Genomic DNA, 16,052 nt, shown 5'->3' on the forward strand with positions numbered 1-16,052 from the left:
TCTTGTTATATGAGCTCAAACATTAGTGGACTTGGAGATCTCTCAAACCTATAATTCGGTTAAGAAACGGATATAAATCAGAAAACAACTGTAGTCCTCCATTTGAAAAGAACTATTTTCTTAAAAACCCAAGAAAAAACTTCTTTTAGAAATACACTTTGCAAATAAGACAATAAAGACAGACGAAGACCCCCCAAGTGGGAGGGGTTGGATTTCCTTTTTGAATGAGGTTTTACTGTTCTGAACACTTGTCTTAAACTGGGTTCAAATGACCCTCCTGCCTCAGCCCTCTGAGAGTTGGGACTGCAGCTGCTCATCACCATAACCAGTTAGACAGCTGGAGACTGAACACTTAGTGGGCACTTGTTCGCAAATGAGTATTAGATTTAAAGACAAAGTAGTTATAAAGAACTAGAATTTGCTCAAATACCTTTGTTAGGGGATGTATGAGGTGTTTAAAAGTGGTTTGAAATTCAGTGTTTGAGATGGAGCACTGGGTATATGGAGTTTCTGTTAACAATATTTTTTCTTTTCTTAAAACAAAATTTCACTGGGAAGAAAGGCACACTACCCTACTTTAAGCAGGTAAGCCACATATTATTGATATTTTCAAAAGGAAAGGTGGTTTGATGGTAGTCACCCATGGTCGGGGACTGAGCCTAGGACCTCAGGAGACACTGAGTTCCACACTGCACTGCACACAGACTTCTGGCCTTATTTTCTGGCACAGGGTCTTGGTCTTGCTGAATTGCTTAGGCTATTCTTAACTGAGATCCTCTACCTAATCTCCAGAGACAATGGAATTATATTAGCTACTTACAAGGTTTTAATGATCATTAGTCAACACATTACACAAATTTGTTCAGTTAGAGATCTATCATATCCAACTGTCATTCAATTATTTTAATGCAATTTCTCATAAAGGACCAATAGAACAAGGGGCATGTTTAGAAAAAGAAATTAAAATTTAGCAAAAATTAACGTGCAATAAATATACTTCCACTGATGAGAGTTACAGAACATTAAACATACTAGTCAAAAATGAATAAGGCAAATGGAAAATGTCCCAAAACAGGTAAGTTGGTTTTTTTGTTTTTCCCTTTACCCATGCTAGGCAGACTCTATGTCGTGGATTAACAAAGATCACTACTGAGAGCAAACTTATCAAATGCTTTACATATCAGTATTTGGTGGAGGAATTAGATGTCTTTTAAATGTGGTGACTCACACTTTAATCTCAGCACTAGGGAGGCAGCACTACATAGACTGACCTTCTGTGCTAACAGTTTGTTTGTCTTTACCAGTTCGGGAGATGTGGCTCACCTGGATCTCACTGTAGGGACCAACATTCTTTTGTGATCCTAAAAGTGAGGGGAAAGAAAATGCCAGTCCCTCCATTTACTTCCTAAGTTAAACTCTGAGAAATTCACTAGGGACAACTCTTGTGGGGCCAAAGAGATGGCTCAGTTGGTAAAATGTTTGGTAAGCAGGCACATGGTCCTGAGTTTGGATCCTCAAAGCACCCATCAAAGAGCCAAACATAGCAGCCTTGGCCTACACATGTACCCATGTACCTGAACACATAATAATAATAATAATAATAATAATAAAATCAGCCTGACTTACCTGTCTTCATCTGACAAACCACTCAAAACCTGCTGGTGTTTGAGTAACTTGCAAACAAGTCAAACAGCCACACTTAGTGAAGTAAGCTATATGTTATTTTTCTTTTCTCTTTTATTGAGTTCTAGAAAATTGTATGAGCTTCTGACTTTTCTGTCATGTATATTTTCATATGGGCAGCTCTTAAAAACTAGACATTCTTTGTTCAAATAGGATAATTTGAGTGTGTTAAAATATAAAGTGTCTAACAAGAAGTATACTTGAAAGGGTTTCTTTTCTCTTTTTTTACCCTGTAGCCCTGTCTGGCCTGGAACTCACTATGTAGACCAGGCTAGCCTTGAACTCAAACCTGCCTGTTTTTGTCTTCCAAGTGCTGAGATTAACCATTCCTGGCTGCAAGCAGTCTCTTTTGGACGGGGTGCTGCAAACAACACAGGGCCTCACATATGCCAAGAACACCATCTGTTACATCCTCAGCCCTGAGCATTTCCAGCATACAAGTCAATACAATTCACTAATCTACAGCAGTTAATCAACAAAGCAGAGAAAGCCTGAGCTATCAATCTCCATATGCTATGCTTGACTAACAAGGTCTTAACTTTAGTGCTAACACCTAAAAAGGGGGCGTCTTCAACTTTTTGAAATCTTTGGTTACATATTTAAGAGTCAAACTCTCATCATTTTGTCAACATTCTACTTACTAACAGCTTATAAGTTATGGAAAGTCCCAGAACTTCTGAATCCAAAAAATTGTAGTAAGTGGCAACAGTAACCAAACTCTGAGCAAGGAAACAGATTACTCAGCTCTAAGGCTGACTTTAAATAGGATTCCAGCCAGGTTTGTGTGCGTGCCTGTAGTTCTAGCACACTGGAGGATGATATGGAGACTATGAATCTGAGGTCAGCCTGGGCTGTATAGTTAATTTCATGCCTGTACAGGCTACATAATGATACAATGTCTCAGAAAACAAAATGAAAATTCTTGCATTCCTAGGTACACAAGATGGCTTTGGGGAAGGGTTTCTTCTCAGTAGGATCTCAGCTTAATGCTTGGCACCCATGCACAGTCATGCAGCACAGGTGTGCCAATTCCAGCTTTCAATACTCTTTGAGACTGAATGCTCTGCACCTACCTTGCTCATCTCCAAAATGGGAACAAAATATTGTAGCATATTGTGAGAAGTGAGAGACAGCAAGCATCGCCAGACACAAAGCACTTAAGAGTTGGCTTTTAAACTCAGTTTATTTAGAATTCTCTAGGCGGGACTTTTATATTTTCTCTAGATAATATTTTACCCTTATTGATAGATTGCTGTGTTTATAAGCTACCTCAAGTCTTCTTCTGATGTAAACACTCCAGGGAAAACCCACTCTAGTTTCCTCATAAAGAATGCACAGTAACAGGGAAGGACCATGCAGTCAGGGGGAAGAAAACAAACACAGCCTTCAAGAAGGCATTCTCAAAGACCCCACATAGGAAGTAGAGTTTGGAGGTATTTTCATAGTGTTTAATAGGTAGGTGATCACAAAGAGGAATTTTGTGGCAGTCACTCTTCCTCACAAACTGAATATGTTCATTTACTTGCTGGTTTCATAAAATTTAACATTTTAGAGGTCATTTAAAAATCAGTACATATAATATCCTTCTCCCAATTTAGTTGAGGTATTTGTAGTAACTACTCTATATGACAATTGTTCTGAAAACATGTATAAAACTCTTAGGCTACAAAATGAATATCCCACCTAGTAAAATTACTCTTAGCATTAAAAAATAGCGTGTCAAAATGTAGTGTGTTTAACTAGGAAGTGTCATACTTATTTCAACTCTATTTCTAAAATAACATGGCGTCACTTTAAGAGAAATGCTGTTTTTCCAAAATAGCAGAATTGTTATCTTTCCCCATGGTTTAAAAAATAAGTATTACCAACATGACATCGCTAGAAAGAAATGGAAGCATACAAGGAATAAACTATAGTTTCTTTTATATCAAAATGTACTCTTGAAAATGTGTTTGGCACAGTGCTAAATCATATATAGTTAATACTAAATATTGCAGGATACAATAAACCCTGGAGCTGTTTACACCCTCTTATGGGAATGAAAATAATAGATAGCAATTATCAGAAGTCAGCCTGTACAAACTGTATAAACAATACTTTATGTTCTGCTTTGAAAACCAATGATATAATAAATTTTACATAAAAGACTGCAAAATAATATAAATGGATTTAAACAGATCTTTACAATAAGAAATTCAAATGGAAACAGACAAGTAACAAAGAGAAGTAAAAAAATTTATTGCAGTATTCGCTCCACCAGATGGCCTGGGGATCCCTTTTCTTGTATTGTTTTCAGGGTGACCTAATACAACAAAATCTACATTTACAAAAAACTCCTTCTGCAGATAGGTCACAGATACTGCATGCTTTGTTCTCAACAGAATAAATTAGAGATCCAGGAGACTCTGCCATTTTACAGCCTGGAGACAGTGCTTCCCTGGAAACTGGGCTAAGCTAAAGAAAGCCATCGCTTAGATGCAACTCCAAGAACACTTTATTAAGAACATTAACAGACTCATTTCCAACATTCACTTGTTTATTTTTTAAACAGAAACTTTTTTCCAAGATATAAACAATTTTGTTAAACTATAATACAGTGGGAGTAAAAACGAACCGAGAAACGTCTCTGCTGCACAACAGCGAAGGGAGCTCCCACAAAAATGTCTGCCCAACATTCCTTCCTTTGTTCCTGCATCCCAGGTTCCACTCTTCAAAAAACTGATTTTTTTTTTTTTTTTTGCCAGAATGTTGATATTTCAAGTTTTTTTGCCTTTTAAAAAAATTCCTGTAAATTTGGCTGCATGTACAAATTCATTAGCTGGAAGTCCCGTCCTTGGCGGCATACAGGGATCGTAAAGTCTGAACAACTTTATTAGTCAGCTTATTAGCACTCGTTAGAGCAATTTTTTTGTAAATAATGTCTGACTCTTTAATAGTGTCTACCCAAGGCACCAGTTTGCGGCCATCGCGGCGCTTAGCCTCCGTCCAGGAGCCACTGTAGGAGCCTGCCATCCACTGAACACTGAAGCCACTGCTGGTTTTCTGTACTACTCTTGCAATTTGTGGTCGATCTTTGTACTTTGGACAGCAAATAGCGATGACATCCATGACGTCAACACTTTCATTCATCTGTGCTGCCAACTCCGTAGAGTCTGAATTTCGTTTTGACCTTCTCAATGACTAAAACATTGGGAGGGGAAAAAAGACCAAGTGTTACACAAAAGAATTTTAGTGAAATTATTGTTTTTATTGCTTTTAATCCCTTGACGCCGGGAGTTGGGATTTCCCGGCACACTTCCATTGCCGGCAATGAGACGCACCGTGACCGCCAGCGCCAAGGGGTTAACATATACTTGTAAAACCATATAACTTTTAATTTGTACCCGTGTCTTTACTCTTGATATATAAAATTATATGTACATATAAACCATAAAGCTACATAAAACTTAGCAACAATAAAAAGGATAGCACACATTAATACAATCCAAAAAAATTATTAATCCTTTATGCTGGATAAATCTCATTTCTGTTTTTTTATTATCTTTTATGTTAAACTTTCTACAAAAGGATGTATAAATGGTTAAGTAGAGAATCTCTATCTACAAAATGTTTTGTTTTATAAGTATTACATTACTTGGTTTACATTTAAGAGACTGACATATATAAGCACATAAAAATCATTTTACGTAATACGCTGGGAAATACGTTGACTCCTCCTCCGCCTCACCCCTGAAGTGCCTCCTCCTCTATCCTCCCCATCACTCTCATCATCTTCTGTCTCCGGTGCTGTGTTATTTTTAGGGCTGCCTCCTCCAAGCAGCGAGGTAATTGCTTTGTTCCGAGCATTCGTGCTGGCCGACACCTCACCTTCCTCTTCTTCTTCATCAGGGTCCAGATGTTCCATAAGAAGTTTAAACTGAAAAAAGATTGAGAGTGTTAAGTAAATATTTTAAACAACAACATCAAATTCTTATATGTTTTCTGTGCCAGTAGTTTAGGGTGGGTAAGAGATCTATACTATTCCCACATGGTTACTGTGCAAATCAGGGATTGACAAATACTTCCTGTAAAAACGCAGATAGGCAATGTGTTTGGATTGGTGGCCATATGGTCTCTCTCATAATTACTACTCTTCCACTGTTGTATGAAAGCATATAGACTGAACCATTTCATTAAAATTTTAGGTAACTGGGTAGATCTAGCTCAAGACCCATAGTCTGCTGGAGGTGGGCCCAAGTCCTCAAGCATCCAGGTGATAAGAACTGACAGCCTATCTTTCAGTTTCTGCTTGCCTTATTCTATGTCAAGCAAATAACTTAAAAAAAAAAAAAAGTAATTTTTACATTCATAGACTTAAGACAGAGTTTGAACACTCTGTCTGCATGCCAGAAGAGGGCAATGAATCCCATTATAGACTGTTGTGGGCTGCCATGTGGGTACCGGGAATTGAACCCAGGTCCTCTGGAAGAGCAGCTAGTGCTTTTAACTAGTGACCCATCAATCTAGCCCCCTAGGACAGCTTTCTAAACATATTCCCAAATAGTATTTTTAAAGTTTCATTATGGCAAAATGTACATATAATTTAGTATTTTAATTATTTTAAGGGTACAATCTCTATGTCTGAAGTACCTTCACTGCACTGTACAGCCCTGACCATCTTCCATCATTTTCAGAAGTTTTTCATCATTTAAATAGAAGCCCTATTCCCTGTACCTGACAATCTTGATTTTTTACTGTCTGCCTCTATAAATTTGCTTGTAATTTGGGCAGTTTTCAAGCTACCTACCTATGTAGCCAACGCTGGCCGTGGACTCAGTGCTGGAATGAAAGGTATGTGCTGCTACACTCAGGGTTTTGCTTATTCTAGAACACTTTTTTAGGGTGGGTGGGTGGGTTTTTGAGACAGGGTCCCAAAGCTTGCCTGGAACTTGCTATATAGTCCAGGTTGTTCTTCCATTTACAATCCTCTCATCTGTTAGCAAGCTTGGATATTTAAAGACACTTCTTATATATTTGTTACACACACACTCACTCATTCATGTAAAAATGCAAGAAAAACTGGGTGTAGTGGTGCATACCTTTAATCTGAGCACCTAAAGGCAGGCACACCTCTGTGAGTTCAAGGCCAGCCCAGTCTACATATTAACATCAAGTTCCAGGATAGTCAGAGCTAACACAGAGATATCATGAGAGAAAAGGGAGGGAAGCAGGGAAGGAGGGAGGGGAGAAGGGAGAGAAAGAGAAAGAGGGAGAAACAAAATGGCCAAAGAAGGCAAGAGGATGACTGATCATGGTTTTAACTTTTAAGAATGTAAACCATGTAATCCACTGATAATATTTCATCTTTTGCTAAAGTAACTCAGACTGCTGTTTACTGAGGTAACCCTGACTATGCTGCAGTGTGCGCAGTGGGAAAGGTAACCCTGGTAGCCTAAGAGGCTGGCTCTTAGTTTTTTCACTTCGGTACTCACATCTAGGTACTGCCTTACTATGCTCCTCTTCACATCCTCCGTTAGCTTGGAATTAGCCATGTCACTTCGCAGGAAGTCCAGTGTTTGTTTGGGATGAAAATGAACCCCTGTTTTTCGGTTAATGGCTTTATCATATACTTTTGCAGATTCAGATGGAGAATATTTCTGAATTTTACTGTTTTGGAAATACAAAACCAGAGTGTTAAAAAAATTCAGGCAAGTACTTAAACTGACTCTAGTTCTTTCTTAGTAATAACTCAATCTTTAAATCGTACAGATTTCAACCAATGAAAAGAGAAAAGAAAAAGCAAATAGTAACAATATTCTTTTGTTTTCATCAATATCTACATTGACAGGGATGGAAAAGAGACACCTGGCTCAGGGTGCAGCAGACCTGGAGAAACCCAATTACAAGCAGAAGGCATCATTTTAATGAAATGTGTTTCTTGCATCTAATTTATAGACTACGAGTATGGTAATAGCGCAGCTTTCTTACAATTGAGCCTTTCTAACTGGTTTGCCTGATAACTTTTAGTTCTTTTCTGTGAAAAGAAATCTGAACATTATTTGTGCGTTTTGTGGTACATGAGTTCTCCTTGGTGCATATGTGGAGGCCAGAGGACAACACACAGGTGTCAGTTCTGTCCTTTCACAGTGTGGTTCCTGGGGACTGGACATGGTTTGCCAGGCTTGGCTGCAAGCACCTTTATGCACTGAGTCATCTCAGTGGTCAGACTTCTTTTGTTTCACATTGATCTGTTATTATTGTGCACGTATGTGCACATGCACAGCACAGTGCATTTGTGGGTGCCAGAGGGTGCCTTGTGGAATCCCTTTTCTCTTCCCATCATGTTGCTTCTGAGGATGGATCTCACATTGTCAGGCTTGGATAAGTGCCTCCTTATCCACTCACTTATTTCAACAGGGCCTCATTTTGATTTTTTTCCTTATTCATTGTCTACATGGTAGCCAGAAACACTGCTTATAAACTAGATTCTGATCACTAGTAACTTTGAAACTCTTTCCAACTCCTTAACAAGACTTTATACTGCTCAAAATTATTCTAATTAGTTACTGATATTTCACACCCAAGCATTTCTCTTAAAAATCTGGAATTTTAGGGAGGTAGCAGATCTCAGGGACACAGTGAATACATAGCAAACACAAGGCTCTGGCTTCATTTCCAGACTAGATTAAGCAGGGTGGCTGGATTTTTAACACCTCTTGAAAACAGTGGAAGCACAGTGGCTCACTGTGCAACCTCTTCCTGTGACAACAGCTGACAAATGAGAGATCTCTCTGTCCCTTATTAGTGTTAGGGATAGAACCCAGGGCTTTATACATGCTAACCACATGCTTCACTATAGAGCGACCTATGTTCATCAGTTATAGAAATGTTCACTAAAGGCCCCTTCACAGGAAACATACTGTGCTGGGGTTTTGTGTCAATCTGCTATAAGCTAGAGTCATTGGAGAGAAGGGGGGGGGGGCTCAACTGAGAAAATGCCTGTAAATAGATAACTGAAGGCAAGTTTGTTAGGCATTTTCTTAATTAGTGATCAATTGGGGGGGGCAGCCCCAGCTCACTGTATGTGGTTCCATCCCTGAGCTGGTGGTCCTGGGTTCTATAAGAGAGCAGGTTGAACCAATCATGAGGAACAAACCAGTAAGCAGCCCTCCTCCATGGCTTCTGCACCAGCTCCTGCCTCCAGGTTCCTGTCCTGACTTCCTTCAGCAATGAACAGTGTGGTGTGGAAGTACAAGCCAAACAATCCTTTTCCTCCCCAGGTTGCTTTGGTCATGGTGTTTCACCACAGCAACAATAATGCTGACTAAGATATACAGGCTTTCTACTTGGTTACTAATATTTGAGTTGGTGATCTAAAAAAGATTTTAAAAGTATGGTGTGTGTGTGTGTGTGTGTGTGTGTGTGTGTGTGTGTGTGTATGGGTCCGCCATTTGTGCAGTGCCTGCTGAGGCCAGAAAGAGCTGCCAGATCTCGTGGAACTGGAGATACCTGTGGGTGCTGGGAACTGGAGTCTTCAGTACGAGTAGTAAGTGCTCTTAACCACAGGGCCATCATTCCAGTCTCCACTTGGTGATTTTTTTTTTTTTTTTTTTTTTTTTTTTTTTAAATCCAAGGTTCCAATGACTGTGAAACACTCAAAATTCACCAATGGCTTCAGACAGTACTCTACTTTAGAAAGCCTATTTGGGATCCTATTAAGAGTTCTGTGTGATCAGTCTATATTTATTCTTATTGCATAGCATTTTACAACCCTACATTTGTGATACATTTTAAAAACTAGACTGAGTATCTAATAAAGCATTTTTATAGAAATCAATATGGAAAGTTCTTTAAATCTGCAATACACTGAGTGAAGAAGTATGTTTTCCCTTCTTTTGGTATTGTAAAAAAGCCCCAATGGGGGTAGGTGGGGGAGAAAAAACAAACCCAAATAATGGTTCACAACAGAGTTAGAATACATAGCAATAAAACCTGAATAACCCACTGGCCTGTGAATGTTTAAATGGAGAACATCTTAATGTACTCTGAACAGAGTATGCTTACTTTCTTACTGCTTCTATAAACTCACCTATCAGAAAATCCACAGAGATTCTTCAAATGCTGTTTTAACATAAGGAGTAATAAAATACCCTGGGAAACATTTGCAAATTCAATTAAAGGGGCTGAGTTTTCTGGTAGACATTTCATCACTGAGTTCACATCGTCTTCAGAGTCTGAGTCGGAATCCGAATCCACCCGCTTCCGAGATTTCCGAGGCCTAGAAACTTCCTCTTCACTCTCACTGGACTCGTTCTCCTTAGTAGGGGATGTTTTTCTTTCTTTCCTTTTGTCCTTTACCATAGACTGAAAGAAAGAGGGAATTGTTCTGTTTGAAAACCAATAAAAACAAAATGCCACTAACAAATATAAGTATCCTCCATCCAACAGTTGCGAAAAACTCGCTTCAATAAACAGATGATAAATCCACTGACTTTCTATTAGCAACCGAGATGTAAGCCTTATGGAAAAACTTAGTCCTAAGACTAAATCATATACAACGCCCACGCAATCTTTCCCCATCCAAACAGACCCTCTATAATACTTAAAGAGAAATGATTTTCTCATGAGGATAGCATCAAGATGACATAATTATAAAAATTATATGTTTATGTACAAACCTATATAATTATAAAAATATTAATTTGGTACATGTGCAAACCATTGTAGAATAAGAGCAACACTTACAATTTAAGTGAGACTATGGTGGGCTTATACACTCCAAGATTCCACCTAACTACCCCTTTCAAGAGTTTTTAGCAAGATACCATGCAATTTTTCTTCCATTAGTAAATCCTGTTTCTTTTTACTTTCTGAAAACTTTCCTTGAAAGAACTGATTTATGGGTGGAGGTCACACTGAGAGAACCAAATTATAAAAGCAATTATTCAAAATTTGAACTGTTGCCAAATAACAGGAGACGCATTTCTAAGTACACCCTTAAAAGTAAAAATTAAGAGAGCAAGATAGCTAAAATAGCTAGAAAATTACTAATTTCTCAAGCTTTATTGTGCACACTCAGAGCCTAGAGGTTGCCTTTATAAAGTGCACCTGACTGAGCAGGTATAGGGCGAGGCTCAGACTGTGGCTGTAACAAGGTTAGGTGAAACAGTGCTGCTATTCTGCGGTCCAGAAGAGATTAGGCACTCCTGGAATTTCCTTAGGTTTCTAAGAGAACTTCCCTGAGTTTCTAGTGTCATCAGGCTGAGTTTTGAGTAGCATAATTTTGTGAAATGAGACATAACTGGATTAGCAGGCATCCAAAAATACTTCATTCCATTTTAAAAGTATGTATCCTGCCTAATCTTAGATCAGGTAATAATTAACTATATTTCTACTTATGAGTTGTGACAGAAATGACAAACTTAGTGCATACCAAATGCATTAACATGCTTCAGTGGAAGGGTACGTACAGTGGTGTAAGCTCCGCACCAGACACATATCCATCCATCCATGTATGCTCACACCAGTCTTATGCTCTATCACAACACCAAACATTAGCAGAAGAGCAATGACCTCTAATGGGGCTCAAGTAGATACATGATTAAAGAAAACACTCTGTTAGTCTTTAGAGTGAGAGGGAAAAAGTGGGATGACCTATCAATGGAACAGTCCACATGTGTAGAAACTATCTAGAAATGGGATGGTTTGATATCTGAGTAGAAATGAAATAGCAACCCCTGTCTCCCAGTGTAAGTACTGCCTAGATTTCCTAAGTTCATTCAGAAAGGTTTTATATGCCTGTAGAAAGAATAATGAGAAACGAAACAATGAAACCAGCATGTCTGCATTTGGGCAGATACATTTAAGAATAACAATATGCTGGTGTAGTGGCACACACCTTTATTCCCAGTACTGGTAGACACAGGCAGGTGGATCTCTGTGTTCAAGGCCTGGTCTACAGAGTAAGTTCCAGGTCAGTCAGGGCTACACAGAGAAACTGTGTCTCGAACACCAAAGCAAAAAAGAATAGCAATACATGTAACTTGAAAACCAAAGCTAAAGAGAATAGCAATACATGTAACTTACCTCTTTGAATGACTGCAATAGATTACTACCGGAAACAGAGAGTGTAATGTCTATGTGATGCATTATAAACAACGGCTCTTCCTGAGTCTGGTATGGAAAACAGGCTAGATTGTCTGCTATGTACAAGAGCATAGTCACTTCTGTTTTCTGCAAATTTTAAAAGAAGGTACATGTTTAGTGGTGAGTTAGAAACCCACCCAAAGAGCTTTTAGAAAATTATTACAAGGCACTTTAAGCTCAGTTAATACTGGAGAGAGATAGAGAAGTACAAAAGAGGAAAGACAAAGGAGAGAATGAGAAGAAAACAAGCAAAGAGGCAGAAAGTAGATGAAAAGTAGACAGAAACAGAATTTACAAAAGAGATCTTACAGCCACTTCAGGAGATTTAATAATGAAGTACAACATGCTACCTCAAGAAGGAAGAGGTGAAGTTTCTAGTGTAGCTTAGCAAAATTCCTTTTCCTTTATATGGTATGTAAGACCTTTATGAAAAATCCACATTGTATCAGAAAGTATATATATATGAAGACACAGTAATTAGCCAATGTCTGAGGCTCAAAGTTCAATACATATGGAGAACAGTTATACACAGTTACTATTTAGCCTCCAAAAACGGTATATATAAAATACACTACTAATATGTGGATTTATCCATCCCTGATTATTCATGGATAAAAAAACATTTTCTAGGGTCAGGCCTGGTGGCAAACACCTTTAATCTTAGCACTGGGAGGAAGAGGAAGGTGGATTTCTGTGACTTGGAAGCCATTCTGGTCTGCATAGTGAATTCCAGGACAGTCAGAACTATTAGTGAGATACTGTCTCAAAAACAAACAAACAAACCCAGAATAGAACAAACCCCAAATACTATGAAATACACAAAATGCAACAACAATCATGGCTGATATTGGTTGTTGGCTTTAAAAAGAAGAACCTTAAACAGAAATGTAGGCTGGGAAACATGGAATGTGACTGTAACCCTAGCACGAGGAAGGCTGAGGCAGGAGTATCACTTGAGTTAAGGGGTTCAAGACTAGCCTAAGCAACACAGTGAAATGCCATGTCCCAGGAAAATAAGTAAATAAATAGGAAGACACATTAGTATTTGAGTTTATTTTTGAGAACTTACAGAAGTTTTGAGAACTTATCATAGAGCTAGTGACCAAGGCAATTACTTGCAGATCTTCAGCCTAAGCTTACACACTTTCCTCAGCTTTCAAAGTATTAATGTTCTTTCTTCCTTTAAAAATCATCACCATCATCATTTGTGCATGCACAATGTATGTGAGGGGACATGCGAAGGTGAGTGACAACCGAGGGACACTGACTCTCTCAGCTTCCAGGCTTGCATGGCAGGGCTTCACCTGCTGAGTCATCTGGCAGCTAGCCCTTTCTGCTCTTTTCTTTTTTAGATTGATTTTATTTTAGGTGAATAGGTATTTTACCTATATGAATGTATGTGTATATTGTGTGACTCATTGGATTCCCTGGAACTGGACTTATGGATAATTGTGAGCACCATATGGGTGCGGGGAATTGACCCCTTTGTGAGAGCTCTCCTTTGTGAGAGCATCAAGTGATCCTAACCAGTGAGCCATCTTTCCAGACCCTCAAATCTGTTCTTTAAAGTTGTATACCACTGTCTAAATGTCACAATGAGGAAAAGTAGAACATAGAACTCTACCCCACCTACCAATATCTATCCTCTCTCCCTTCTCTGACCTCTCCTTTCTTTCTTTGATAGGCCTAAAAAAGGAATCAGCATGTGGACCAGGCTAGCCTTGAACTTACAGTGAAGACCACCCTGCCCCTTCCCACAAGGCTGGGATTACAGCATGAGCTACTACATCTAGCTTACCTATTAGCTTTAATACTGTAATTCATATGAATACATACTTTTTTTTTGGTAGAGGTGAAAAATGTTCAGAACTGGAAATTAAATTCCTAATGGTTCCCTCTTCTCAAAATCAAACTCCTTAAAAACAAGCCAGATTCTTCTTTCTATGCCTGCCTTTAGCAACAGTCACATTATCTTCCCAGGTCCTTAGGAGAAAACTACTCCAGTTATTCACTGTCTCTTCTCACATACTCTCAATTTATTCCTTTCCTACAATGTTTCTTTTTTGTCTTCCTGATACTAGTTCTTTCATTCTCTACTGTAGTCATAAGAGATTATTTCCTTATGACCTGTGCTGTGAACACAATGCTGAAACAACAACAAAAAACCCTTGTGTTCCTAAAATGCTCTATTTACTGCCTATCATTTTGTTTAAATACTTTCTGTGGTCCTCCAATGCTCACAGCTGCTTCTTTGGTCTATGTACTGTGCTTAGTAAGACCTCTGATTCAGACAAATGGCAATTTACCCATAGTCTCCAATCCTCTTCTACCTTATAGTACATTTATAGCATCCACTCTCTTAAGACCTTTAGTGCCTTGTTCCTTTTCTGACATTCTGTGTCAAAGTAAAATCTTAAAGTTCTACTATCACAATAATAGAACATCTGAATAGAGGCGATGCATTGAAATCAGAGAGGAGTGAACCCAACAGAGATACAAAGACCGAAGAAGTATTAATAGAAATCACATTCAGCATATGCTAACCACATCATTATTATTTTCCTTATTTGTATTTTATTCTCTTAGTGAAAATAAACCCTTTGGATGCCATAGCACTACAGCACACCATTCTCAGTCTTAGCAGTGTCCTATACTGTAAAAGTTTAATACTAATGATAATGTAATAGTGAGGAGGGTGGGGAAGATGTCAGGTACTCTGAAATACAAACTTGGGACATGTATTTGCTAAGTTACATATAAAAAAATTTATGTAGTATTTTAAAAAGCATAGATCTAGTAATGTTAACATCACTCATTTACAAGCTGCCTGAACAACAGGCTGCTCTGTTGATTCTATGTGGGCAGGTAGGTGTTATAGCTGACCTTACTATTGTATCTGATGATGTCTTATACAATGCTGAGTACCATAGTAGGTACTAAAGAAGTATTTGTAAAATGAATGGATAAATTAAAAAAGAAAAACCTACAGAAGATGATTCCTGCATTCTTGGATGGTAGTCCTGGTCAGTGCAATGTGTGTCAACTTGCAATTACAAGTTGACTTTAATTACTTAAAGAAAATGATGAAGAAAATCAACACAAAAACCACAGTACTACAAATCTGTGTTAGTATTAAACCAGGTGTGGTGGTGCACACCTTTAATCCCAGCATTCAGGAGGCAGAGGCAGCTGGATCACTGGGTTTGAGGCCAGCCTGGTCTACAAAGCAAGTTCCAGGTTAGGCAGGGTTACAGAGAAACCATGTCTTGAAAAACAAAATGCCAAATTCCCCAAAACTGTATTATTTTCCAACAATATTTGAGTCCTACAACAATGACAGAAATAATCTTTTATATGCATGTATGGATGATGCATATGTACACGGAATCTATCCCCACAGTGACAGTTTAAATGCTGCAGCTCATGTCTATGGGATGAGATGGCTTGGCAGAGAGGAAAGCTTGTTCCCTAGCCTGATGACTTGAGTGCAATTCCTGGATCCACATGGTAGTAGGAAGGAAGTGAATAAATCTCACAAGTTGACCTCTGATCCCCACACCCACATTGTGCCCCCCCCAATAAATATAAAATAATTAAATGTAAAAAGTTAAGGGAAAAAACCCTGATAAATTTTCCAAGATATTCAGTACAGACACACAATCATATTTTATTCCTCAATTTCATGTAAAAATGCCCCTTCTGATTGTGACCATAAGCTTTGTTAAGTCAATTAGTAAAAGTTCAGGAGACAATATAGTCAATGACATTTACCAAAGTGGCAATATTTAAAACTCATGACTCTTTTTAGGCATATAGTTTCTAGAACATTACTTTTTGACGATAATAAAGTTTATGCTTACTGCTGTGTCATCAAAGAGGTTGAGTAAGGAAATAAGAAAGGCGCGTCTGTGCTGGCGGTTCCCACGGATCATGGTATAGAGGTGTGAGCACAAAGCACTAGAAGACTCATCTTGTCTGAACCCCCTGACAGGATCTTTCAGGCACGTGTTGATCGCCTGTTGTACCTGGTAAGACATCTTCATACCAGCCACTGCTTTCATCTGTAAATAATAAAGGCCTCATTTGGATAAGGGATATTAAGATTCATATTAAGTATACTCTGATCATTACATTCAAGGCTAACTTCATTATTTGGTTGCCTTATTGAAAATAATAAAAATCACAGTGTGAAGTACTGGGATAGTAGAGACCATGTATTGTAAACCCCCCCATTTCACACATTA

At 38.4% G+C, this 16,052-nt stretch overlaps 1 protein-coding gene across 4 annotated transcripts in view; it reads right to left on the reverse strand.

The window, feature by feature from the left end:
* Nucleotides 1-3,897: 3,897 nt before the first annotated feature.
* Nucleotides 3,898-16,052, reverse strand: part of Nipbl (NIPBL cohesin loading factor) — a 161,503-nt gene continuing 149,348 nt past the window's right edge. For 3 of the 4 annotated variants that reach the window (XM_051182518.1, XM_051182515.1, XM_051182517.1), the window contains 6 exons: nt 15,669-15,869; nt 11,749-11,895; nt 9,752-10,026; nt 7,155-7,329; nt 5,411-5,599; nt 3,898-4,863 (listed from right to left, as the gene is read on the reverse strand). In XM_051182518.1, the coding sequence (XP_051038475.1) occupies nt 4,498-4,863; nt 5,411-5,599; nt 7,155-7,329; nt 9,752-10,026; nt 11,749-11,895; nt 15,669-15,869 (1,353 nt within the window). In that variant the 3' untranslated portion in view covers nt 3,898-4,497. Of the gene's footprint in view, nt 4,864-5,369; nt 5,600-7,154; nt 7,330-9,751; nt 10,027-11,748; nt 11,896-15,668; nt 15,870-16,052 lie in introns of all 4 variants that reach the window. The other variant, XM_051182519.1, reaches the window with a different exon arrangement.

This window comes from Phodopus roborovskii, unplaced genomic scaffold (genome assembly GCF_943737965.1).
Source record: "Phodopus roborovskii unplaced genomic scaffold, PHOROB, whole genome shotgun sequence".
Lineage (NCBI taxonomy): Eukaryota > Metazoa > Chordata > Mammalia > Rodentia > Cricetidae > Phodopus > Phodopus roborovskii.